We start from the raw sequence: 24,458 nt of genomic DNA, 5'->3' as shown, positions 1-24,458 counted from the left end.
GGCCGGGCGCGCGCGGCGCACGTGACGGCGGTTGCCAGGGTGAAAGGTCAGGCGCGCCGCGGCACTCCCAATATGGCGGCGGCCGGGGCGGCGGCGGCGGCGGCGGCGGCAGCGGCGCGCAGCCCGGGAAGCCCGGCGACGACGGCGACCCGAGCCCGGCGGCTGCCTCCGCTGCTCGTGCTGCTGGCGGCGGCGGCGGCGGCGGCGGGCCCGGGGGCGGGCGGCGCGGCGCGGCTGTACCGCGCGGGCGAGGACGCCGTGTGGGTGCTGGACAGCGGCAGCGTGCGCGGGGCCACGGCCAACAGCTCGGCCGCGTGGCTCGTGCAGTTCTACTCCTCGTGGTGCGGCCACTGCATCGGCTACGCGCCCACCTGGCGGGCCCTGGCCGGGGACGTGCGAGGTGAGGCGCGCCCGCGCGGGACCCCCGACCCCGGCCGGCCGGCCGGGCCCGGCCCCCCCCCCCTCCCCGGGCCCCGCAGCCACCCCCCCCCCCCCGGGACAGCCCGGCACGTTGGCGGCCTCGAGTCGCAACGGCGAGAAGCCCTCTTCCGGCCCGCACTCCGCAGCTGCGGACCGGGGAGCCCCCCTCCCAGGGTCTTGGGGAAGAGCGTCGGTGCCTCCCCCCAGCCTTTGTCCTAGCTGTTTTCCGACGCACACCCCGTCTCCGTGCCTCGGAGCCCCCTTCCCTTGAAGTCCTGCGCCGTCACCCTCTTCTGGCCTTATGGTGGATGCTCAGAGCGAGCCAGCAACTTAGACAGACGTCCAGATGCCCCGCAGACCTCTGTGGAGGCAAAACAGGACCTTCGGAGCCTGTCATCGGGAGGCGCCTCGTTCCTAGAGGCGCAGCCCGTGGTTGACCGGACATCCACCGAGCTACATTTTATGTTGTTGGCAGTTTCATCAAGCTGCCAAGTGCTAATCAGTCCCTCGTTACTCGCCTGCCCCGGTGGCAGAATTGGGGGTGGGGGTGGGGGGCGGGTCTGCGGCTCCCTTCGGCAGGCCGGCCGGGCTTTTACATGGCATGTGAATCGCTCTGAAGTCCGTGCTGTCCCCAGCGAGAGTGAGGTTTGGCAGGACCCTTGCTTTGCTGGTGCTCAGCTAACCTCTAATTACATATTTCCGCGGGCCAGAGGATAACAAATTGCTACACTCTCTTCCAGCACTTTTGTTTTTTAAGTCTCCTTTCCTACTCCGTTGTGATTTTCTCATAACTAAACAGGTTCCCAAACTTCTTAAAAGCCTAAGTAGGGGTTTTGTGCAGAATCGTAAAAGATTGTCTTTAAGATGCATTCTCGTATTACCTCGGGGAGTTGGGGCCTTTTGATTCTGAAGGGCCTGTTCTTTGATCTCATGTTTTCTGAAGTCCCAAGTGTTTGGCACTGTGGCCAGAACGGAGGTGGACAGACAAGTCCTTAGTGGGCTTTCTCAAAGCCTTCGCTTTGGGAACAAACAAACTTTCAGAGTGCAGAGAACTTCTCAGTTCTCGTTTGTCACTCAGTGGCAGAAACACAGATGTGCAACTATTCTGTAGTTGAACCAGCGTGTAAGGAGCCTTGAAAATGGCCCCTGGAACTTGGAAGAAAGGTTTCTTCTGGAAATGAAAGCGGCAAAACCCATACCTGATGGTGTGATTCACTCAACCCTTAGCTAAGTAAGGTTATCTTAAAAGGATTGGACGCTGCCCGCGTCGGGCAGGATGAAGGCCTGGGACGGAGGGAGATATGGCTGAAAGTGAAAAGCAGCTGTGGTCTGAAAGACAGTGGGGACAGCCGCGGGGCACCTGGGCAAAGCGTCCCGAGAGCCAAACCGCTGCTGGAGGCAGGGGCCTCAGCACTGGGGAGAGTTCCACATGGCGTCCCCAAAGAGAGGTCACCTGGGGACTTGTTAGAGACGCACCGTCGGTCCCAACCCGGGTCTGCTGGGTCTGAAACCGGGCGTGAGGCCCAGCATCCTGTCAGCACAAGCCCCACGGCTAGAGGATCACCGTTCTCAGGGACACCAGCACCCGTGGCCAGGATACGTGGCATATGGACTCCCCCTCGTGGATGTCCCAGTACACAAGGATTCCCCAGAAAAGGAGTCCCATTAACTTTTTTTAAACAATTTTTTTATGTGTGTTTATTTAAAAAAATTTTTTAATCTTTATTTGTTTTTGAGAGAGAGACAGAGTGTGAGCAGGGGAGGGGCAGAGAGAGAGGGAGACAGAATCCAAAGCCGCTCCAGGCTCTGAGCTGTCAGCACAGAACCTGACGGAGGTCTCGAACCCGCAACAGTGAGATCACGACCTGAGTTGACGTTGGATGTTTAATCGACTGAGCTGTCCAGGCGTCCCCCTTCCTTTTTTAAATGTTTATTTATTTTTGAGAGAGAGAGAGAGAGAGAGAGAGAGAGAGAGACAGAGCACAAGTGAGGGAGGGGCAGAGAGGGAGGGAGACACAGAATCCCAAGCAGGCTCCAGGCTCCGAGCGGTCAGCACAGAACCCGACGCTCGAACCCACGAACCATGAGATCATGACCTGAGCTGAAGTCAGACGCTCAACTGACTGAGCCACCCAGGCGCCCTAATGTTTGTTTGTTTTAGAGAGTGATACACAGAGCACCCGCGGGGAGGGCAGAGAGAGGGAGACACAGAATTGGAAGCAGGCTCCAGGCTCCCAGCTGTCGGCGCTGCATGGAACCTGACTCGGGGCTCCAGCTTGAGGTCGTGACACTTAACCGACTGAGCCACCCAGGTGCCCCTGGAGTTCACTAACTGAAGCCTTTGCTCCCTGAGTGATCGACCACAGGGCTCTTTTTGTGCCTAATCCTGGCCCGCTCCCAGTGGAACCGCTGAGAAGCTGCGGCCGCCCCCAAGGGAAGCAGGTCCCCACTGCCCCCCATGTCCTGTGTGAACACAGGCTTCACTCCCGTTGTCACCCCTTTGGTGCCGTCAGTCACCCGTGAATTGGGCTGTCCAGTCCCCGGGGCACGCGGACCTTGCACTGGGCCCCCATGGGTGCCCCTCCCCACCCCTCCTGAAATGGAGACCACCCAGCTGGCGCGTTTCCCCATCCACTGCTCCCCCCCCCCCCCCCCCCCCGCCTCAACACTGTCTGACTTCTAGAAGGTGGGACAGGCTCTGCTCCCCCGTGAGATCGCCTGGGGTGGGGGCAGCGCTGTTTCCCCTGCGGTCCCTCCACCATCACCTGGGGGCGGGGGGGGGGGGGCGGCTTCCATTTGCTCAGAATGGACAGAAGAAGGCCTGAGGGGTGGTCTGGAGAGGGTGAGGCTCCTCCCCCGCTCCGGAAGCGTCTTCTGCTCAGAGCTGAGGGTACTTTGCTTTCCTGAAGGACTTAGATTGAACTTTGGCAATTAACTGACATTTTCAAGATTTTGAAAATAAATGTTTTTCCTTGTAACGAGGCGGCTTAACGAACAAAAGGTCTAACGTTGGGTGTAGCCCAGAGTTCCTGCAGTGTTTGTGTGGATCTGGCTTACGCCTGTCACTTCTGAGTCCTTTGTAAGACAAAACCCTGCTGTGTTCCCGGAAATCATTTAGCCTGGAGCTGTGGTGTTAGCGGTTTGTGGTGCCACCTCCTTTTACGGACAGGAGACACCTGCGGCCCCCAGCAGCACCCCACCATCGCGCTGCCTTTGAGGTGTCTCCGTGGAGACCGTGGTCACTGGAGGAGCGCCCCTGTCGAGGGTCACCGGGGCCTCCCTCTCCCTTCTTACTGGTCTGGAGGAAACAGGGGCACATTTCCTGTAATGGGTCCTGGAATTCTAGATGAGGCAGGAAGGGGAGGGAGCCTGAGACTCGGTGGGCAGTCACCGACAGCACGCACCTTCTCTTCCCGTCCTGCAGACGTGAGCGGGTGTCGCCCTGGGGCCCAGTGAGGCCGGGTCCTTCACTTTGGGTCGCGCAGCTGAGCACCAGGCCGGGTGGCCCCGGGGCCCGTGGCTCTCTGTCCTGGCCGCTCCGGTGTCCGTGCTCTGGCTCGCCCCCCTGCAGCTCCTCACTCACTACCGGGTCTGGTCTCTCTGCCCACCTGGCTAGGCCACAGGCTCCTGGAGATGAGCTGGCGTTCCCCCACGGGCCGCGTTCGTGGGGGGGGGGGGGTGACGGCGCACCGCCAGCAGGGGTGTGTGAGGCAGGGAGCCCCAGGAGGCACCGGGAGCTCCCCGCCTGAACTCTGGAGAGGGCCGTCTGGGGGTTGGAGGCAGGCAGTGGAGATGCCCGCTCGTGATGGGCCCAGGAAAGGCCGCTGTACCCCCTGCCCCCTGCCTGGGCAGCTGTGGTTTCAGCCCAAGGGAGACGCGCCAGGGAGGCCCGGTTTCTGTGATGACCACGGCCAGAGGAGCGCCACCGGGCACCAAGGTCAGCGATGCCAGTGTGAGAACACAGGTCATCAGTGCGGCCGGGAGGACGGGCCGGGGGCTTTTCCTTTCTCCCGAGGCGGGGTCGCCAGGCTTCAGCAGTTCGCCAGGAGATGCGCTGGGCATGGGGATGGCTGTGTCCCGTCGAGCGCTCCGGACGGTGCGGGGCTAGTTTAAGGCCACTGCGCCGAGGGGCGAGGGCGCCATGGGTAGCCCGTCCCGCCTCCACTCCCAGAGGAGGCTGAGACGAGCGCCCAACTCTCCAGCCACCCCCAGTGACTTGTAGCTAACTCTTGCTGGCCTCTGCTTGTCAGTATGTGGGCTCAACTTCTACCCAGACCTCTAGACCAAACTTGCCCTTGAACTTGAGGTTTGTCTGAAAAGACCTTGCTCACCCAGGACGGGGCCTGCGCTGGGGAAAAGAGCGTCCTGTGGTGGGTGGACCGTGGGCATCCATGCACCTCCCCCCCCCCCCGCCCCGCCCCGCCCAGCCTGCACCACGACGGAGAAGCCACGGAACAGCCCTGCGCCTTCCAGACAGCCCTCCTCTCGCTCCCTCTTAGACCTTGGAGGTTAATTACTCTGTGCTGTAATCATTTTCTAGAACTAACCGATGCCGGACTGTAAATCAGGCTTCTATGGACATTTTCATGAGAACTTGACCAGTACTGGTAAAAGGCTTAATCCTGAAGGTCAAGTGATAGGGTCCCTTGATAAGTAAACTTGCAATAAATATTAGTTTGCTCTCACAGAGAAGCCTAATTATTTCTCAAGGATTTTTTAAGCCTGTGGTACTGAAAACAGGCTTGTGAGGAGAGCAGAGCAGGACTTGCGTTGCGACCCCCGCCCCCATGCCCCCAGTGGATGCCCCTGGAGGCGCGTGCCTCCCAGCTGGTGCCCTTTACCCCCGCTTTAGGACTTTGTCCCCAAAGCAGGCAATTTGCATTCAGTTTAGAGTGTTTCTCTCCTTTGTGTGGTGGGATCCAGACAGGTGGGAGAGGCAGGAGGAGGGGAGGGTACAAGTTGAATGTGGCCAACACCCTGAAGCTAGACCTTTGAGATGCTTTGCATTTTACTTGATGAAACGGACTGTGTCTTTTGTGTCGCCCTGAATGCCTCCATCTGCCCGGGCAGTCTGACTGCCGGTGTCTCTGTAACCGAAATTCTCCCTCATCTGCTTCCCTCAGGAGCCTTCCCGCCTAGCTTAGCCTAGCCTAGCGTGAGCAGCCTTCCTCCCCAAGACAAAGGCCTGGTGAGGTGTCAGCACCTCCTCCCGCCAGGACGGCCAGCCCAGCTTTGAACCGGCCGAGCGGAGTGCTGTGTCGAGGGGCGCTGTGCAGACGCGCCTGGTGGCGGGGTGCTGAGGAGCCCGGGCAGGCGGCTGCCCCTGTCCTCGGCCCGTCCGTGCTGCCTTGAGCCCCCCGCTCCCTGTGCGAGTAGAGCCTGATGTCTGCCCTGCGTTGACTCTGCACGTCGGGACCTGTCCTGAGTTGTGCGCGGCGCTGGCAGGTGCGGAGAAACCGTGAACGACCCTGGGAAGGTCCGAGTGGGGCCCGTGTTCCAGAAGAAGGGGCGCTGACGGAGACACAAACAAAATGAGGTTGACCGCAGCTCCTAAATCCTGGGAAAATAACCAGGATGATGGAATTGGCACGGGGCTGCGGGGGAAGGCCTCGGCTGGCATTCGACACTCAGCAGATGAGGGGCGAGGGGCACGGCCAGTGCCAAGGCCCTGAGACAGGCAGGACGGCAGGTGTCCAGAGGACTGTGCACGTGGCTGTTGTGGCTCCAGGGTGGGGAGGTGGGGAGGTGCCCGCGGGTGGAAGCCGGCGGCTCCGGGTCCAGAGGCTGGGCGAACCGCGTCCTCATTCCTGAGCAGCGGGAAAGCAGAGTGGCTTCAAGTAGGGGGTCATTTGCTCTGGTGTCTACGTTAAGAAATCTGCGCCTGCTCCCTGGAGAACCAGGGCCAGCGGCCGATGGGGGTGGCGGTTGGGATGGGACGATGCGGGCCAGACTTGGGGTGGTGGGTCTGGGCGGGAAGGAGGACCGTGGTGTTTCGGCGGGGGGGGGGGGGGGGGGGGGGCGGCGTCTCGGAGCGGGCCCTTCAGCGTTGTAACCAGGTGGTGGTCCGGTTCTGGTCAGACGTGCCGAGTGAGGTGTCTTTCCTTCTGGGAGCAGGGCGGGCACGGGGACTCGTGGCCGCTGTTCCCGCGCTCGGCGGATGCCAGTCGCTTTTCCACAGTGAGCTAGTTTTCTTCTAAGTCCTGTCATCAAGGAACGTCTAAAACCTAGAAATGTGAGAAGAAGGTGGGTCTCGCGTCCTCAGTGTCACCGGGGCCTCGCCTCACAGGCTCCCCCGAGGGCTGGCTTTCCGGGGGAACGTGTCTGGGTTTGACCTTGCGTGATGGCCGTGATTAAGGGCTTTGCCTCTGAGGCTACGCGTTGGCTCACAGACCTTCTCGGTAGAGGAACGGACAGCTTCTGTCCGGAAGAGGAACCCCAAACGCTAGGGTTTTCCTGCCCTGTCGGGCGCTGGAGGGCCTGTCTCGTAGGCTGTTCCTGGTGGCCCTGGGCCCGGTCCGCGCACCCTGACGGGGCCCTTCGGTACCTGTTCATCCTGCGCTTTTCCGAGTCATGCCTTTAGCTCTTTGAAAACTATGCCCTGACACTGGCCGCGGGTGGGTTCGCTGTCTAGAGCCCTCACGCTGGTGAATTTACCGAGTGCCTTTATCAGCGATGTCGGAGCAGAGGTTCCCGCAGCCTTACGCTCTCTTGGAGGCCCTGCAAGGCATTTCAGAAGCACCGGGCTTGCCAAGCACCCTGCTTCTCCGGGCGACACTGCGACTCTGGCCTTTCGCTGTTGTGATGAGAAGAAGCAGTGGGTTGAAAACCCGGCGAAACCAAGGTTTCTCTTTATCTTTTTCATCTTGAAGCCCCCAGCGGTTGTGCCCTATTTCAAAGGGCAGGGTCCACCCCCCGGGTGCCTGGGAAAGTCGAAGGCGCTTGGGAGGCTGAAAAACCAGCGTTGGTGACCTCCGTCTGCACCGCCTCGTTTCTCTGTGGCGGCATCTGCGGCCCAGACCGAGCGTTTCCCACCTGTCTCCCCCTCACCGGGAGAGCAGCCGGCGCCCCCCCCCCCCCCCCCCCCGCCTTCCCAGGACACAGCGGGTGGAGGACCCAGGGGCCTCTTTCAGTCACGTTCCGGGAGGTCGAGCCTGGGGCGCCAAGTGGAGACAGCAAGTGGGCAGGGGTTGCCCGCAGCCTGGGCTGGGTGAGGCCCGCGGGCAGGGGTCCGGGGGGCTTGACCTGCTGAGTCAGAGCCCTCCACCCTCGCCCTCACCCTCGGCGCCTTTGACGGAGAATGTGGCTACTCTGCCCGTGACCTGTGCCCGGTTCCTCCAGAGTCTCTGAGGCCAGAGGTGGTGGCCGAAAGTGAACATCCGACTGGCCGTGGGTCTCGGGCTGGGCGGGGGCGCCCCGTCTACCCAGAATCCGTGTGCTGGGCTGCGGACAGACCGCAGAGGAGCCGTCTCGACCTCTCTCGCTGGAGCTGCCGGAGCCCCAAGGAAGGCTGCCTCCCTGATGTCACGAGACACCGAGAGGGGGGAGGCACGCACTCTGTGGCCTCTCTGACACCGGGACCCTGTGCTGCTGCCATGGTGACGCCGTCGGTCACTCACCACCTGCAGGGGTTTCTGGGTTCCCTGTGCGCGTCAGTGCCACCTGGGACAAAGGACAGGCCCCCAACACCTGCAGCTTCTCAGGGACTGGCCCCACCGCTGACTCTGGAGCTGTTTGCATGGCCGCCCTCCCTGCCACCTGCTGCTCTCCACCCAGAGCTGTCTCCCCCCCCCCTCCCCTCCCCTCCCAGGCGGTCCCCAGTGTCCCCTAGGATGGCAGTGCCTGGGGTCGTCGGGAGTTCGCCGCTGCTCTGCTGGCCGTGGTGAGCGCTCGGAGCACATTCTAGTAGCAGACGCTTCCCAGCTGCGAGCGGGGTGTGGCCGTTAGCCCGTCTGTCCTCGCGGCCCCCTTAGCGGGTCATTCCCTGGCCTCTGTCTTACAGGTGCGGCAGCTGAGTTACAGACACTGGTAAGTTGTCCAGAGTCTCCAAACCTGGTAAGAGGCAGGGCAGCACGTGGGCTGCGCATCTGCCTCCGGACGGGGTCCCCATGTCACGTGGCACGCCGCTGCTGAGACAGGCCAGGCCTCTCGGGGGCACCCGGAGGGCCAATGGGAACGAGCTCAGTAAAGGGCGCAGAGGCCAGGACCCGCCGGGACGCGACTGACTGGGAACCTGGGCGCCTGTGCAGTGCGGCTGCTGGGGGCAGGTGGCGGTGAGGTGCACCGGGGCGACGGGACCGGCAGAAAGCGCTCGTCTGGACTGTGGCTGGTTGAGAAGGGCCCCGCTCCCGGGACCCTGGGGGCCGTTGGGGGCCGTTCAGGGCCGTGGCCCGGCCCCGGCTGGCTGCCACCCTCGGAGCCCTGACAGGGGCGGGCTGCCCGAGCCTGGATGGCTCCCGGGGTGCTTCTGCATGCCGCTCCCGCCCCGGCGCAGCCGGCCCCGGCCTGCCCTGACGCCCTCGCCTGCTTCTCCCTCCACCCCGGTGTCTCCCCCCACCCCCCGTCAGGCAGGAAAGATTCCCCGCCTTCGCGGGATGGGGCGTCGTCAGCGCCGAGCCGGGAGAGTTGGTCTGCCAGTCGTGCGTGGCTCGCCCTGCGTGGAGCTCGTTGGAAAAGCAGAGCTCGGGGGAAACGTGTCACGAGTGTCCTGGAGAGGAAGGGGCCTGGGAGGTGAGGACCGTTAGCCGCCTGGTACTTGCTGTGCCTCCCTAGTTACTTACTACCTCGAGGTCAAAGGATGGCTCCGCTCAGGCGCAGAGGGCTCCTCGTGGCCGGGGCAGCCAGGAGGCCAGGGCGAGGGGGGCAGACGCCGGGCACCCCTCACTTACCCCTGGGGCCTTTGAGCTTGGTTCCGTCACCTGTGGAGGGGGAGTGGTGACAGTCTCATCCCAGGCTGGGATGTGAGGCTTAGCTGGGACGGCAGGGACCAGAGCGCTTTTAGAGCACTGAGTGCGGGACGAGGCGCCAGAGGTGATCCGGCCTCCTCGGGCTGGGGCTCCGCACCCTCCCGACACGGTTCCTGCCCGTGGGGATACGGCCACCGTTGGAGGGAGAGGCCGTGGGAAATATGCTGGGAATGCGAGGAGAGGTCGTTTTTCCAAAGAATGGGTTTTCTGTGCATTTAAGAAGGAAGCACGCCGGGGCGCCTGGGTGGCGCAGTCGGTTAAGCGTCCGACTTCAGCCAGGTCGCGATCTTGCGGTCCGGGAGTTCGAGCCCCGCGTCGGGCTCTGGGCTGATGGCTCGGAGCCTGGAGCCTGTTTCCGATTCTGTGTCTCCCTTTCTCTCTGCCCCTCCCCCGTTCATGCTCTGTCTCTCTCTGTCCCAAAAATAAATAAAAACGTTGAAAAAAAATTTAAAAAAAAGAAGGAAGCACGCCGTGTGCAGGGGCTCCCTGAAGAGGTGGGTGCCGTTGGTTTCTCCCACGCGTGAATGTGTGGGGTCAGAGGAGTGGGAGGGGCGGGTGGGAACGGGGAATGTCTCCTGTCTGTGGGCGGTAGGGTAGAGGGAGGAGACTGTTGTGGGAAGACACCCACAGCACGTTGAGGAACTTGCCGGTCGGTGGACACCTGTCTCATGCGCTCTACGTGCCTGTGACAGTGGGTGACGGGCAGCTGGTTCTGAACCCTGGGCGGATTCCTCAGCCTCTCTGACCCCCAGCCGCCTCTTCTGTGACGTCCTGCCTGTTTCACAGAGAGACTTCCGTGGTGGATGACGTGGTAAGAGAGCATGAGGCTCTGTGTAGTTTACTTTGTTCTGGAAGCAAGGCTGGTAGGGAGCTTTTCTTGTCATGTTGACTGTGCTTGGGCAGGGAATCAGGGAAGGCCTCTCTGTGGAGGTGACGTTTGTGTTGAAGTTGACAATAAAGCAGCAAGTGCAGATCAGAGGCAAGTGTGCTGCACCCAAGGAAGAGCGGGTGCAAAGGTCCTGGGGCAGGAGTGTGCTCAGACCCGTCTGTGGCTTGAGGGGAGGAGCGAATGAGGGAGAGGAGGGTACAGGTCAGCTGATGAAATGTGCCACGAAGTGCTCCCTCGGGAAGGTCCCGGGGACACACAGGAAGTGGTCTCACCTGCAGACCCCATGCCTTGCTGGGGGCTGGGCACCCTCCGGGCCCCTTCCAGCCAAGGTTGGAATTGAAGGAGTCACGTAGTTCAGTGCTAAGAAAGGACGTGCTCCTCCTTACGGCGGAACAACCAGCAGATGCCGGGGTGGGGGAGCGTGAAGTCTACTGGAAGGGTCGGTAGCACAGGAGGCCTGGTGGGGACGCCGCCCAGGAACACGGGCTGTATCCTTCGTGCTGAGAGCCGGCCGTGCGCACGTGACGGGGCCAGGGTCCTCCCGGCCGGCTGCTGCGTCCCAGGGTCCCAGGGTCCCAGGGCTGGGGGGCTGTGGAGGCGGGCAAGGGACCGGGGGCAGTTCCGAGGCCTCGCTCTGGTCTGGGCCAGCGGACTGAGCCTGGGAGCAGGTGCTGCGAGCCTGACGGGCCCGTGTTCCCCAGGGTTCAGTGCCCGGAGTCTTGCCTTCGGGGTTACAGAGTTGTTGGGTGCGGGGCTCACAGCCGTTCCTACCAGCCCCGCGTGAAGTCTGCGTGTTCGCGTGGTCTCTTGGTCTCTCGTGCCGTGGGACACTCAGGAGGGTTGTGAAAATGTGGTCGGCACCACCGTGGCCTTGGGTCCGATTTTGCTTCGCGTCATTGTCACCTGCCGCGTCGTGACCCGTGGCGGCTGCTCTGTGGGGTGCCGTGTGCAGCCTCTTCACGCCGAGGACTCCAGGAGGGTGGGAGCTGAGCAGGGGTCACAGAGCCAGCAGATCTCGGGTGCACGGGACACAGTCTCCGCATCCTGGAGGCTCGACTGTGGGTGTGTTTGCTTTTGCCCACAAGACGTACCTAGTGGGGAAAATGTGAAGAACGAGGAAGTCGGACCGAGTCCCGCCGTGAAACCAGACCGTAGTGAGCGTCTCGGAGCGCATTCTTAGCGTCGTTTTTCTGTTTCTGGTCCGGCTTGATTATTCGTCGGGATTATATCCAATGCTCAGTGCTGGCCCTCAGGGCAGTTTTTCATTTTCCTACATACCTTTTCTGGGTAGCGGGTGCTTTTCCTTTTTTTAAACATGAAATGAAAGCACGTCATGGAAATTGCGTTTGTGAGGCAAGAAAGAGGCAGCAAATAGGAGGCGCTTTGGCAAGATGGATGGGAACAGAAGCAAAGATGACAGGCGGGGAAGGGCTCCCCCCACAGGGCCGCTGGAGGGCGGGGGGCCTCGTGGGCGGTGGGGGGCCACGCGTGGAGGGAGCCCGCGCTGAGCCCCGCGCGTTGGGCCATCTGCCGCACTAATTGGATGAGAGTATTAACTGTTCGTCCTGAGTTCCATGTAATTCGAGACTCCGGAAAGATGTGGCCTGTGATTCGGGAAGGTCCCGTGACTCCCGTTCCCATCCACGGCCTCGGGACCGGAGTTGGTTTCAGGGGAGCCACGTAAGCGGAACAGGACTTGGCCATCGATTGCGAAAGACGGCTGTGGTTTTTTCCACTCTGTCCTCTGCGTCGTGTCAATACTGGTAAACCTTGGGCACCTGGGGGGCTCGGTCGGGTGAGTGTCCGACTCTTGACTTCGGCTCAGGTCGTGGTCTGAAGGTTCACGGGTTTGAGCTCCGAGTCGGGCTCTGTGCTGACTGCGCGGAGCCTGCTTGGGGTTCGCTCTCGCCCTCTCTCTGCCCCTCCGCCACCCCCCACACGTGCGCGCTGTCTCTCTCTCTGTCAAAGTAAAGAAACTAAAAAAATACGTACTGGTAAATCTTTTTTATAACTGTGGGGGAGACAGGCGTGTATTTTTTAAAGTCGAGGAGAGTTTTAATCCTCTGCCACTTCTTTTTTTTGTTTGTTTGTTTATTTCTGAGACAGAGCATGAGCGGAGGAGGGGCAGAGAGAGAGGGAGACACAGAATCTGAAGCAGGCTCCAGGCTCTGAGCCGTGAGCACAGAGCCCGACGCGGGGCTCGAACTCACAAGCCGCGAGATTGTGACCTGAGCCCAAGTCGGTCACTCCACCGACTGAGCCCCCCAGGAGCCCCGAAAGGTGTGTATTTTTAAGCACAAGTGGCATTCTCGCTCCTTCCGGGCATATTGCTGATGTAACCTCTGAGGTTTAGGGTCATAGTTAGAATCCAGAACAAACCTGTGACGTGATTTGTAACCAGGTCACTGGTTCAGGCCAGTGGTGTCACATCCGAACACGAGGCAGCAAAGAGCCCGGTCGGTGTCTCGGGGACGGCCGTGCGTCCCCACTGAGAAGTCATTGGACTGCAGGACACCGTGAGGGGGACCGGCCCATCCCCCAGGGCAGCCAGTGTGTGGGGCGCCTGGGTCTCCACCTGGGCTTTGTCTCCCCGCGACCTACGTGCAGTCCCCTCAGGAGCCAGTGTGCGGGTGCTTGGCTGTATAACCGGAACCCTAGGGAAAGGGATCAGATGTTTGTGTTTTTTCTTTTCTTTTAATTTTTTTAAAAGTTTATTTATTTTGAGAGAGAGAGAGCAAGTGAGCACTGGGGAGGGGCAGAGAAAGAGGGAGAAAGGGAGAGCCCCAAGCAGGCTCTGCACTTTCAGGACAGAGCCTGATGTGGGGCTCGAACTCACGAACCGCAAGATTGTGACCTGAGCTGAAACCAAGAGTCAGATGCTTAACCAACTGAGCCGCCCAGGTGCCCCAGGATCAAATGTCTCAAAGAGAGAACCTCACTTTTTGGAGGATGTCAAAGTTGTGCCTTTGAGGCTGGTGACCACTGGGCCCAGCCGAGCACCTGTCTCCCTTGTGTGTACCTTGCCTCAGGGTCGCCGTGAGCTAGGTTCCTCTGTACAGCCGTGTCCCGCCCATAAGCGAAGCAGGGATGAGATGGGGCACCCCGTCTAGCTGCAGCCCTCAGGAGTTCGTGCGTTCAGCGGGCCATCAGTAGGAAGGAGGGCGGCCAGGGGTCCCCCGCCTCCTGGTGGGAGCGCGCATCGCCACCTAGGAAGCCGTCTCCCCAAAGGTGTGCAGGTTTCAGAAGATCCGGGGGGAGGGGGTGCAGCCACACAGCCCGATGGTCGGAGCCGCAGGACAGAGGACCCGGGGTCTTCAACGAGGGTGTGCGGGGTTCGCGGAGCAGTGGGTGAGACACCTGCCGCTCGGAGGCGCCCCGTCAGACTCTCACGGGGCAAAGGGAGCAGTTAGGGAGCCGTGAGCCCGGAGTAGAGCGCGTGTCTGTGTGACTCGGGGTGGCCGGGGCCGCTGCTGGCCATGACCCGGCAGCGGGGCCTGGCGGGAGCAGATGGCCGTCGATGCTGAGCTGAGGGTCGTGGCGTTGCCGTGGCGTCACCTCGGTGGCATGCACGTGCAGGACTTTTCCGTAACAGACGGGAAAGGGGGAAGCACTTCCTAGAGAGACGGCCGGTCCCGCGCTGGGGGCCTGTCTCTCACTGGAGCGCGTGCCTGGGAGTGTTGGCACGAAACGTCCCGGACCCGGTCTGCGTCCTCCGCGGGTGCACCTGCTGCCTCTGTGCGTCTGGGATGTGCCCGGTTAGGAGCGGGAGCAGTTTGCCGCGTGGTCGGGGACGGTGGCCGCGCGGATGCGGGCCAGACCGCCACACCGAAGGTCACGTTCCTGCCTTTCAGACTGGGCTGCTGCCATCCGGGTCGCCGCCCTGGACTGCGCGGAGGAGGAGAATCACGAGGTGTGCCGAGCCTACGACGTCCACTTCTATCCCACCTTCCGGGTGAGCACCGCCCTGCCTTCCGTGGGCGGGCCGGCTCCCCGCCCGCCCTCTGTCCTCCCTCCCTCCCTGCGATCACGGGGGGGGGGGGGGGGGGGGGGGGGGGGGGGAGCCGCGGCACTCTGGCAGGCGCGGGCCTGTGGCTTCAGCTGAGAGGAGCTCGTTGGCCCGGGGCCCCCTCTTGTGCTCCGCCCCTTGTGGGCTGTGCACACGCACGCACGCCCCGGGCCCCCACTGGCGCCCCGCGGGAACGGGGGAGGCGGGGTCTGCCGACCCGGCGGGCACGGGGGTGCTCGGGAGCTGCCGTCGCAGCTCGGGGGGCAGGTCTCTCCACCCCCTCGCGTCCGTGTCCGGCCGGGCCTTTCCCGCCTGCACGGGGCCGGGCCAGGTTGTCCCAGTGACGCCTGGAGACCCACAGGCGGGTCTTACCCGTTTCTTCCACTGGGGGCGGAGGGTGAAGGGATCCCTTCCAGGTGTGAAGGGGCGTGGCCCTTGCCGGCACGCGAGTGGGAGTGCGTGGGGAGGTATTCACTGCCCAGAACACTCGCGGTGCCTTCAGAAGTCCCCTCCGAGGGAGCTTTGTGTCCCCTCCACTCCCGCTCGGCGCTCGAGCCCTGTGCCCTGTGTGGCCTGGCGCCCCCGCCCCGTCGCGTCTCGTGAGCCCTGCGGAGCACGTCCCCTGCGCTCTCGCCTGTTTCGTTTTGTTCTCGCTGCACACGTGCAGCGTCGCGCTGGGTGTGAGCTGGGCCTTGTCTCTTGTGAACAGGGTGCGGCCCGGAGCACCCCCACTGCAGGGTGTGGCGGAGGCTCGTCGGCCTTAGTCACCTGGGAACCTGCCCACCCCCACCCCGGGTGCCGGTGGCACCGCTGGCACTCGGCCTGTTCCGGGCGAGGCTGCTGGGAGCGCTCGCTCGAGTCTGACCCATGACCACGGCCACGTCTTTTGTTCATGGGCCCGGTGTCCCCCCTTCTTCTTCTTCTTTTTTATTTATTTTTTATTTTTTTAATATTTATTTTTGAGAGAGCACGAGCAGGGGAGGGAGAGAGAGAGGATCCCAAGCTGGCTGCCCGCTGTGAGTGCAGAGCCCGATGTGGGGCTCGAACCCATGAAACCGTGAGATCGTGACCTGAGCCGAAACGGAGTCGGACACTCAGCTGACTGAGCCACCCAGGCGCCCCGATACTAACATTTTTGTTCCAGTTGTGAGAACTGGAAATGTCTTCACCCGGTTTGTGACGGTCTTCTCACTGTCTTTGATGTCTCTTTTAGTAAAAAAGCTTTTCTTCTGCTCAGAGACATAGCACCTGGCACTCTCCTGTAAGTCCTTTGTGTCTTAGAGCGTTAGAGCCAACTCTTAGGATGCGCGTTTGATTCCACGAGTCAGGGAAAGTGCCTGTTGAGCCCTCTGGCCTCTAGCCCCGTTGGGTCAGAGAATGTAAACAGCAGAACTGTGGTCAGTCCTCACCCCACACAGGGTGAGTCTGGTCGGAAACACTGACATCCACAGACACACATAGAAACGCGTGGTTCGCTATCGCTTAACGTCATCTCAAGCAGATGAACTAAATAAAGCTTTCTTTAAGATGACGGTCGCTCTCCAGGGATGCCTGGGTGGCTCAGTCGGTTAGGCGTCCGACTTCGCCTCAGGTCACGATCTCACGGTCCGTGGGTTCGAGCCCCGCGTCGGGCCCTGTGCTGTCAGCGCAGAGCCTGGAGCCTGTTTCCGGTTCTGTGTCTCCCTCTCTCTCTGCCCCCACCCTGCTCTCGTTCTGTCTCTCTCAAAAATGAATAAATGTTAAAAAAGAAGATTTTTTTTTTAAAGCTGATGGTCATTCCCTTGCTTAAATATTTGCACAGACACCAGATGAGGCTCTTTCTTACTTGTCCTGTTTTTCCTCTTAGTATTTCAAGGCATTTACAAAGGAGTTTATAACTGGAGAAAATTTTAAAGGTAAGGACATAAGCTTTCTATTTCACTCTCTCAGCATCGCTGCCTAAAGCCATTAAAGCGGGGGTGGTTTCAGGGCACAGCGAGCCCCTGCTGGGGTCTGTCTGCCCGTCCCCCCTCCCCCCACTCCGACACCCCCCCCCCCCCCGACACACCCGCATCAGTCCTGTCCGACCTGCCTTTCCTTGGAGGGTTCCAACGTGCATCCTGTCAGCGAGAATTTTATGCTTTGCCTTGGCCCATTCGGTGGTGGAATTTTTGTTTTTAAGTGAACTTTTTTATTCACAAGGCATTTGGAGAAGTGCACAGATCACACACAAATGCTCACCTCACGTGTTTTATGAGACAGCCACCCAGGTAGCCAGCGCCCACCCAGGTCAGGCTCCAGCACATGACCGGCCCGTCCCCGGGCGGCAGCGGCTCACGTCAGAGGTCACTGTGCCCGTTGGGAGCGTGGCGTAGGTGGGGCTGAGGCACGCCCGGCCGCTTCGCCTCCACGCTGTGGGTGGGGGATTCGCCCCTGTTGCCCATCGGCTCCCACACGGGTCTCCGTGCCGTCTCCTGATGTGCGAGCCCACCGCGGTCTCTGGGCGGCCACCGGCGAGCCCCTCTGCGCGCCCTGGGGGGCCCTGGGGTGGGCGGCAGTGATGCGGTGTGGTTCCCCACAGGGCCCGACCGAGAGCTACAGACGGTGAGGCGGACGATGATCGACTTCCTGCAGAACCACACGGACGGACACAGGCCCCCTGCCTGCCCGCCTCTGGGCCCCGTCCGGTGCGTACTTGTGCGTAAACGGGGGCGTTGGGGGTCGAGAGTAATTGTGCAGAGTGCGGGTCTGCACGAGTGACGCGGGCCCTGGCACACGACAGCCCGCTCACTGCTCTTGAAGGCACTGAAAGCCACTTTTTTCCCCTAAAAGGCCCAGTGACATCCTTTCGCTCCTGGACAGCCGCGATGGCCGTTACGTGGCCATCCTGTTCGAGAACAACAGCTCCTATGTTGGACGGGAGGTAACTGCGTCTGTTGCGTCTGTCTTTCCCCGTGGCACCTCGTGCTGTGATCCGGCCGCTCTGTGGGAATGCCCGTGGCCTCTGCTCGGTGCTGTTCCCGTTCGTCCTTGTTGATTCCTGGAATGCAGGCGCGGCGTTGCTCAGCACGGTGGCGGATTTACGGGCCGTCGGGAGGGCGGCCCCTCCGCACCCGTTCCCAGGACACGCTGCCTTTTTCCTTGAGGCCCTTTATTTCTTATGCGCTGCCATCAAGATTTTTTCTTGGCTGTGTCGTGCACGCCCACTTGTTTTCCCAAATCCAAGACTCTAAAACGTCATTCCCGTCGTGGACCTTTTCTGCTCTGGTCTCTCACGTGCGGCTCTGAAGCCTTCGCCGCCGGCCCCAGACACACCGGGGGGGGGGGGGGGGACAGGAAACCCTCACCTCCCAGCCGCGCCACCCCCCTCCGCGGGCTCTGGAAACGGGGCGGGAGACCACGTGCTCCCCGCGGGAGCTCCCGTTGACATGCACTCGGGCCAAGGCTGCGGACGTTAGCGATCGCCCGCCTCGCCGCCCCTCCTCCCCGTGCCCTCCGAGTCTGGTGGCGACACGACTCGGTGCCACCTTCTCTGGGCCGGCTGGGACTCCCGGTGGGGGGGCCGGCGCAGCCACTGGCCACCGCACGGCATCCTCGTGTGCCGCCCCCACGCCGTCCCCAGGCTGCCTCTCTCACCGGCGCTCTTAGGCTCCCCCACATCCCGCACGCAGGCCCGAGCGGGGACCACTCCCCCTGGGGCAGGCGGCCCGACCTCTCCCCGGAGGGCCGCCCGCCGCTGGGCTCGAGCGTGGCCAGCTCCAGCAGATGCACTCAGCTCACCGGAGTCCGGTGACTGCCGCACTGCGTGAAGCGCCCCGTTCAGGACACGCTGGTTCTGTGGCTGAGAGGCCAGGGATGCCGCTTCTGCACCTGATTGTGGCGGCACATGCCAGGCCCGAGGGGCGCCTTTCACGCCGTCCGGCCCCCGACTTGCCCTCCTGGGGTCCTTCTGCTGCCACATCCCCGTCGCCGTGCCTTCGGCCTGAGCAGGATGGGACAGGGGCAGGTCGAGGGAGGCACCGGCCCGCCGGAAGCCTGCCGGCACTTCAGGGGGCCGCCGTCCCGGGATGAGGTTGGCCTCCTGGTGCGCGGCCCCCTGTGTCGAGGGAAGCTCCGGGCCGGGGCCGCGGCCCCGTCTCCCTAAGTGGGGGTGAGTGTGCTCGTCCCCTGGACGCCACTCCTGTGGAGGACGTGCTGGCCCAGGAGGCCCAGGGCGAGTTCTCGGGCAGACACTTTCTTTAGAGTCCGTGAGCTTGCTGAGTGGGGCTGCCCTGCCCTGAGAGCGCAGTGAAAATGAAGATGAGCCTGGCTCAGAGAGCAGATAAATACGGATTTATTCTGAATGACGTTGTTGGTGATTTCTGCGCTCACGCTGCCTTCGTACTTGGTCAAGGCGGCGTTTCCTGAGACGCGGCCGTCCACAGCCCGGTGACGCTATCTCCTCCTTGCCCAGGTGATCCTAGACCTGCTTCCGTACGAGAACATCGTGGTGAAGAGAGCGCTGGACACAGACAAAGCCTTCCTGGAGAAACTTGGGGTCTCTTCCGTTCCCGCCTGTTACTTGATTTACCCAAACGGGTCACACGGATTAATTAACATGTAAGTGTAGTCTGGCCTCAGGAGCGTTTGTGACGCCGGGTGGGATCTGGGGAACGCTTCCAAGCGTGGGGGCCTCCCCAGGGCGAGTTGCCACGCACTCCTCGCGGCTGCGACCACGGAGCCCATCCGCACGCCGTCTGCCTGCACCGGGCCCACTGAGCCGCAGACGGCCTCAGGCGGGGTCGGGAAGGTCACAGGTGAGCAGCCGAGCCGACTCCAGGGGCCTGTGGTGGCCTCCCCGGCCCCAGCCTCCTGTGGGTGTGGGTGCCGAGGACCTGCCGGACCCCACCCAGCCTGTGCGGACCGAGCGGTTCCCGCGGGGTCTCCGTGGGCCGCTTCCTCCGCCCTGGGGCTCCGGGTTCAGCTTCTGAGAGGTGGCCTCCCCGGAGCCTCAAACCCCAGGCCCTTGGGTGTGCTTCTGTTCTCAATAACCGGAAGTCAGGGAGGGATGGCGGCCTCCGTGGAGCGGGTCATCTGCTGTCAGGCTCCGTGAGCGAGGTCCTCGGGCCGCTCCAAGCACCCGGGCCCACACACTGGGGGCTCCGGCCTGCGGCGGGGGCGGCCAGGGCCAGGCCCACAGCAGATGTCGCCCTCGACGGGCTTTCCCTCAACAAAATGCCATTTTTTTTTTGAAGAAAAACGCTCGTTTTGTATGAAAGCGTCGCCTGTACGACTCGTTCGTGTCGAATGACTTGAGAGTTTTACCTTCTCTCTTTGGGAACGAGAATGAGCCCTCGATGCTGTTGATGACCCACAGCCACTGTGGAGATGTCCTAACGGCCGTGACGCGTCCCCAGAGCGCATGCTCCTCCCCGTCCGTCGAGGGGCCCCACGGCCCCTGCCGCCCCCCGCCGCCCTGACTCCCGGGTGCCCCACTCGGAGGGCGTGCGGAAAACCCTCCCAGCTGGAGTCCAGCTGGTGCTGGCCGCTGCTCAGACCAGCCTTGCATACTGTCCAGATGTCCCCACTGAACAGAAACGAATCGTCACACTGCAGCTACAACCCGGTCATCTGTGGCTCTGTCTTCTCCGGGAGGGCCAGCTCCCCGACACCCTGGCATAGCCACCATCCCGGCCCTCCCCCCTCAGTCCCTGCTTCAGATGCCCAGAGAGCGGGCGGGCTGGGAGGTCCAGGCCACATGCCTGCATCTCGGAAGGAGAGCCCTTCTCGAGGCGCAGGGGAGGGGGGCCGCACAGGGGACTGGGTGCCCTAGTGCACAGCTCAGACACCTGCGGGTTGGCCAGGCCGGGAGGCACCCTGGCTCCGAGCCCACACCTTTTCCCCTTTCTCGCAGCGGAAAGCCTCTCCGGTCATTTTTTTCTTCTTACTTGAAGTCGTTGCCAGATGTGAGGAAAAAAGTGCTTTCGGTGCCTGAAAGACCCAGCAAAGCAGAAACTCCTGAAATCGTGGTTTGGAGAGAATTTGACAGGCAGGTATTTCTCTCGGACGTGAGCTGCCCAGGGGCGCGCGTGGGCGCGGGCCCGGTGCAGACGCGGAGGGCTGCGGGCTGCGGGGCTCCTTTGCAGGCGGGATTCAGCGGAAGCACCCCGCCCTGAGCCGTCAGCTGTGCGGGAACGACCAACATCGGCCTGTGGGGAGCGGGGGTCCCCGTGGGCTGGGAGCGAGGAGGGGGAGCGTTGGGCACGAGGGACGTGTCCTGACCCGACCGAACGCTGTCTCCCCTCAGGTCGAAGCTGTACACGGCTGACCTAGAGTCAGGGCTACACTACTTGCTGAGGGTCGAGCTGGCCGCCCACAAGTCCCTGGCGGGAGCCGAGCTACAGACGCTCAAGGACTTCGTCACTGTCCTCGCCAAGGTGCATGGTGCCTGACCCGGGCTGTGAGGGGCCGGGCTCCGTGCCCTGGGATCCGCGGGGAGTGACACTGGCCTCAGCTGGGGGACTGCTCTTTCCTCCCGCTGCACGCGCCTGCCGGGTGCCCACCCAGTTCTGGGCCCCCAGACGTGACAGGGCCTCAGAAGGGGCCGGGACCGTGACGCGCCCGACAGGAGGCACTTTCGGGGGGCCGGTGGTGCTCGGGCGGGGAGGCAGGGCGGGCTGAGAGGAGAGAGGCTGCGGGGCCTGGGCGGGGAGGCCGCTCAGGAGCCATCCCTGTGTGCGGAGTGGGCCCCGGCGGCCGGGACCCGGAGCCGTGGTGGTGCACGTGTCAGTGGCCGCTGGGAGGTGAGGGGCCGTGCTGCCGGGACTCTTCGCTCCGGGGCAGAGAATCCAGGCCTCCTGTCTCTTCCTTGGGTCAGAGCCTCGGGAAGCGGGAGGGCATCCCTCTCCCCTGGGGGGCGCCTGGGGCCCCTCTGCTCTCTCACCTTGGGAGGGCTTCTGTCACAGTGGCCTGGGGACAGAGCCCTTTGCTCCCGCATCTGGTGCCCAGCTCGCCTGTTGTCTAGAAGGTCAGGAAGCTTAGTTTTGAAGGACTTCTCTCGGGGTGCCCGGCTGGCTCGGTGGAGCACGTGACCCTGAGTTCGAGCCCTGTGCTGGGCGTAGAGATGACTGAAAAACGAAATCTTTAAAAATAAAAAAAATCAAGGACTCTTCCTGCTAAACGTCAGGTGCTCGGTACCGTGGTTCCTGGTCAACACTGTCGTAGAGGCGGTTTGCTTGTGTCGTACTTCTGGGGTAAAGCGTAGGAGGCGGAGTTGATGGCGGACGGGACGGTGAGCCGCACAGCGTGTCTCCAAGGAAGAGACGGAGGCTGTATAGACGGGCGTGTGCCCCGCTGTGCCCATCAGAGTTCAGAGGCCGCGCCGGCCTCCTTCGCTTTCAGTGAGTCACAGACTGGCTGACTCCTCGCCCGCCACCTCCTCTGTGTCCTCGGCGTCAGGGAGGGGTAGAGCTCCGCAGCCCAGGAGGATCACAGATTACCCGGGCCGGTTCCTCTAAAGCTCGCCGAAAGCGGCAGTCCGGCGCTGGCGAGTTGGGAGCGGCACGTTGTCACCGGCGCAGGAAGTGGGGTTTTGCAGCCTGGACTGTCCTGTCCCTGCTGCAGCAAGTTTCCGCTCAGGTTTCTGAGCCAGTGGCCGCCTTTGTTTCGCACACTTAGCAGGCGACACGTAGGGCAGGGCTGCACCACGGGGGTGGCCGAGCCGGTGGGCGAGGTGCAGGAGTCCAGGCGGGTGGGCCTGTGGGCCAGAAGCCTCTGCCTGTGATCCCTCCCGTCCCCTGCTCTGTGTTCTGGGAGCCCCCCACCCCAGTACCGGGAGAAACCCGTGTCAGGCAGACGCCACCTGGTCCAGGTCCCCAGGGACGGCGCTGCCGTGGGAGGCGTCTTCCCGGACGACCTCTGAGCGCGGGTCCTTCCTTGCTCAGCTGTTCCCCGGCCGGGCGCCAGTCAGGAAGCTGCTGGAGACGCTGCAGGAGTGGCTGGCCAGCCTTCCCCTGGACAGGATCCCCTACAACGCCGTCCTCGACCTGGCCAACAACAAGATGCGGGTGAGCCCGGCCAGAGCTCAGGGCCCGCCCACTGCCGCCACCGTCTGGGTAGCCACCCCCCCACCCCGCGCTCTCCTCCCTCCGGGGCCCCACGCCCAGCCCCCAGCCCGGCGCGTGGGGAAGGAGGGAGCTGGGCTCGGGTGCCATGGCACAACGCCTCCCCGCACCGCGTGGGAACGCCGTGTCCCTCCGCGGTTTGCCGTGGTTCGTCCTGTTGCTGGGACGCTTTCTGTGCACCCCCCCACCCCCGCCCCCTGCCTGTGGCGCTGTCAGCTCACGGGTTGGCGGGAGGCAGGCCGCGACGGAACGGGCAGCTTGCTCGGGTGGCGCGGTGGTCGGGCTGGTGTGTTATTTCAGTTTTCAGCAAACTCCTAACTCCCGGCCAGAAGACACAAGGCCCGCGTGGACGTGGGGTGAATGCTTGAAGCTCCCGCTCGCTGCGGGCACGTGCCTCCCTATCCGTGGTGGCTGAGAATGTTCCACAGCTGGGCTTCTTAGTAGTCTTGGTGGGGGGGGCGGGGAGGGGCATCCTTCAGGCTTTTCTAGTGTTCTCGTTTGTCCGGACACAGAGGAGCCCTTCCCCCCTCCCCGAAGGCAGGGAGGAACAGGCCACACCGCCCTGTTTGGAGACCTCCTTTCTTGGTGTGGACACTGTGCTGTCTCACGTGTTTGCTGCTGAATTTAAACACACAACGTGGTCAGATGTGCAGTTGGTGAAGTTTTAATAAACATACAGTCTGTGTAACCACCACCCGCTCAAAGCAGAGGACGCTCACCAACGGTCTTAATTTTTTAACTATTCAATTATCTCTTATTCTATCCGCCTCCCCCCCCCCCCCCAGATTTCTGGAATATTCCTTATTAATCACATAAAGTGGGTTGGATGTCAAGGAAGCCGACCAGAGTCCAGGGGTTACACGTGTGCTCTCTGGAAACTGTTCCACACGTTGACCGTCCAAGCTGGGGCCCATCCAGAAGCTCTGGATGGCACAGGTAAGCCGTCCCCGTGCCGGTGCCTGCCTGGCATCGTGAGAGGCTGTATGCAAGGCCACACGTCACCGGGGCTGTCCGGGGGTCCCCTGCTCCAGAGGGGGGTTGGGGAGCTTCTCTCCACATCTTCTGCCCAGTCCCCGGGTGGGTGCTCGTTGCCCCAGAGACCAGCCTGTGCACGGCTGAGCCGCAGGAAATAAATCCGAGAGCGAGAGCACGCTGGCCAGGAATTCCTCTGCAGGGCAGACCCCTCATTTTTCTGCTTCAAAGAGGATGAGCGTCAGCGAAACCTATTTGGAGACGTGTGTTTGTTGTCTCTTGCTGGGTAACGACCCTGCCGCTTAGCAGCTTAGTTTCATCTCAGAGCGTCTGTGGGTCAGGAGCTCAGACGTGGTTTGGCCGGGGTCCTCTCCCTGGCCTGTGGGCCCAGTGTCGGCTCAGGCTGGGGTCTCACCTGAAGTCTCCACTCGGAAGGGACCCTTCCCCAGCTCGCTGGAGGGGTGGTGGCCGGTCCGGGGCCTCGCTCGTTCCTCACCGTGTGGCAGCTGGCCTCGTGGGCCGGCCAGGGGGAGAGGGCGCCCTCCTCGGCGTGGTGTCCGTCCCGTCTGTGTTCCCTGGGTGGGCGGTGAGGCGCCAGCCCAGCCTGCCTGGGGGTGGGGGGCTGTGACGCCGCCCTGAGGCCGCCTGCACAAGAGGTTAGAAACCACAAAAGACTGACTTGGCTTGAATAACTTTGATTATCAGGAAAGCATGGTCGTGTTTTGTGCCCTGCACAAGACACCGAAAACTGGGCTGGGCTGTTTTATCCACCTTGGGCTGGGCTGCGTGTGCCCTTCCCCTGCGAAGCGGGCCGCTGGCGGCCATGGGGTCGATGGCCTGCCCTCTCTCTAGCTGTTGGTTCAGTGAGGCGGCTTCGCTGTTTGTATCGAGCAAAGGCTGTGACTCACACGCCCGACACTCTTTCCAATGAGGCCGTAAACTTCTGGTTCTCTTTTGCTGCGTGACAACCTAAAGCAAACGCTGGGGCTCGGAAGAAACACCCTTTTGTTTGCTTGGGCTCCTGTGGCTCGGCAGCGTGGGCGGCCCCAGCTCCCGCGTGGGCCCCGCTCAGGAAGGACCTCGGGGCCCAGGCGAGCCGGCACAGGGCATCGCTTCTGTCGCATCCT

The 24,458-nt window shown here is 62.5% G+C and overlaps 1 protein-coding gene across 1 annotated transcript in view; it reads left to right on the top strand.

Moving 5' to 3' along the window:
- QSOX2 (quiescin sulfhydryl oxidase 2) overlaps nt 1–24,458 on the top strand; it is a gene marked incomplete at its 5' end in the record, with an annotated part of 30,515 nt that continues 6,057 nt past the window's right edge. Inside the window, 10 exons of the mRNA XM_047093712.1 lie at nt 1–400; nt 14,124–14,224; nt 16,125–16,173; nt 16,839–16,944; nt 17,090–17,180; nt 18,711–18,856; nt 20,151–20,285; nt 20,544–20,673; nt 22,180–22,302; nt 23,145–23,295. Coding sequence (XP_046949668.1) covers nt 1–400; nt 14,124–14,224; nt 16,125–16,173; nt 16,839–16,944; nt 17,090–17,180; nt 18,711–18,856; nt 20,151–20,285; nt 20,544–20,673; nt 22,180–22,302; nt 23,145–23,295 — 1,432 coding nt within the window. The remainder of the gene's footprint in view (nt 401–14,123; nt 14,225–16,124; nt 16,174–16,838; nt 16,945–17,089; nt 17,181–18,710; nt 18,857–20,150; nt 20,286–20,543; nt 20,674–22,179; nt 22,303–23,144; nt 23,296–24,458) is intronic.

This window comes from Lynx rufus, unplaced genomic scaffold (genome assembly GCF_022079265.1).
Source record: "Lynx rufus isolate CCGP_SWC_20201006 ecotype Redwood Valley unplaced genomic scaffold, mLynRuf1.p SCAF_36, whole genome shotgun sequence".
Lineage (NCBI taxonomy): Eukaryota > Metazoa > Chordata > Mammalia > Carnivora > Felidae > Lynx > Lynx rufus.
The sequence above is the reverse complement of the archived record's forward strand: the minus strand, read 5'-3'. Positions and strand labels throughout refer to the sequence as shown.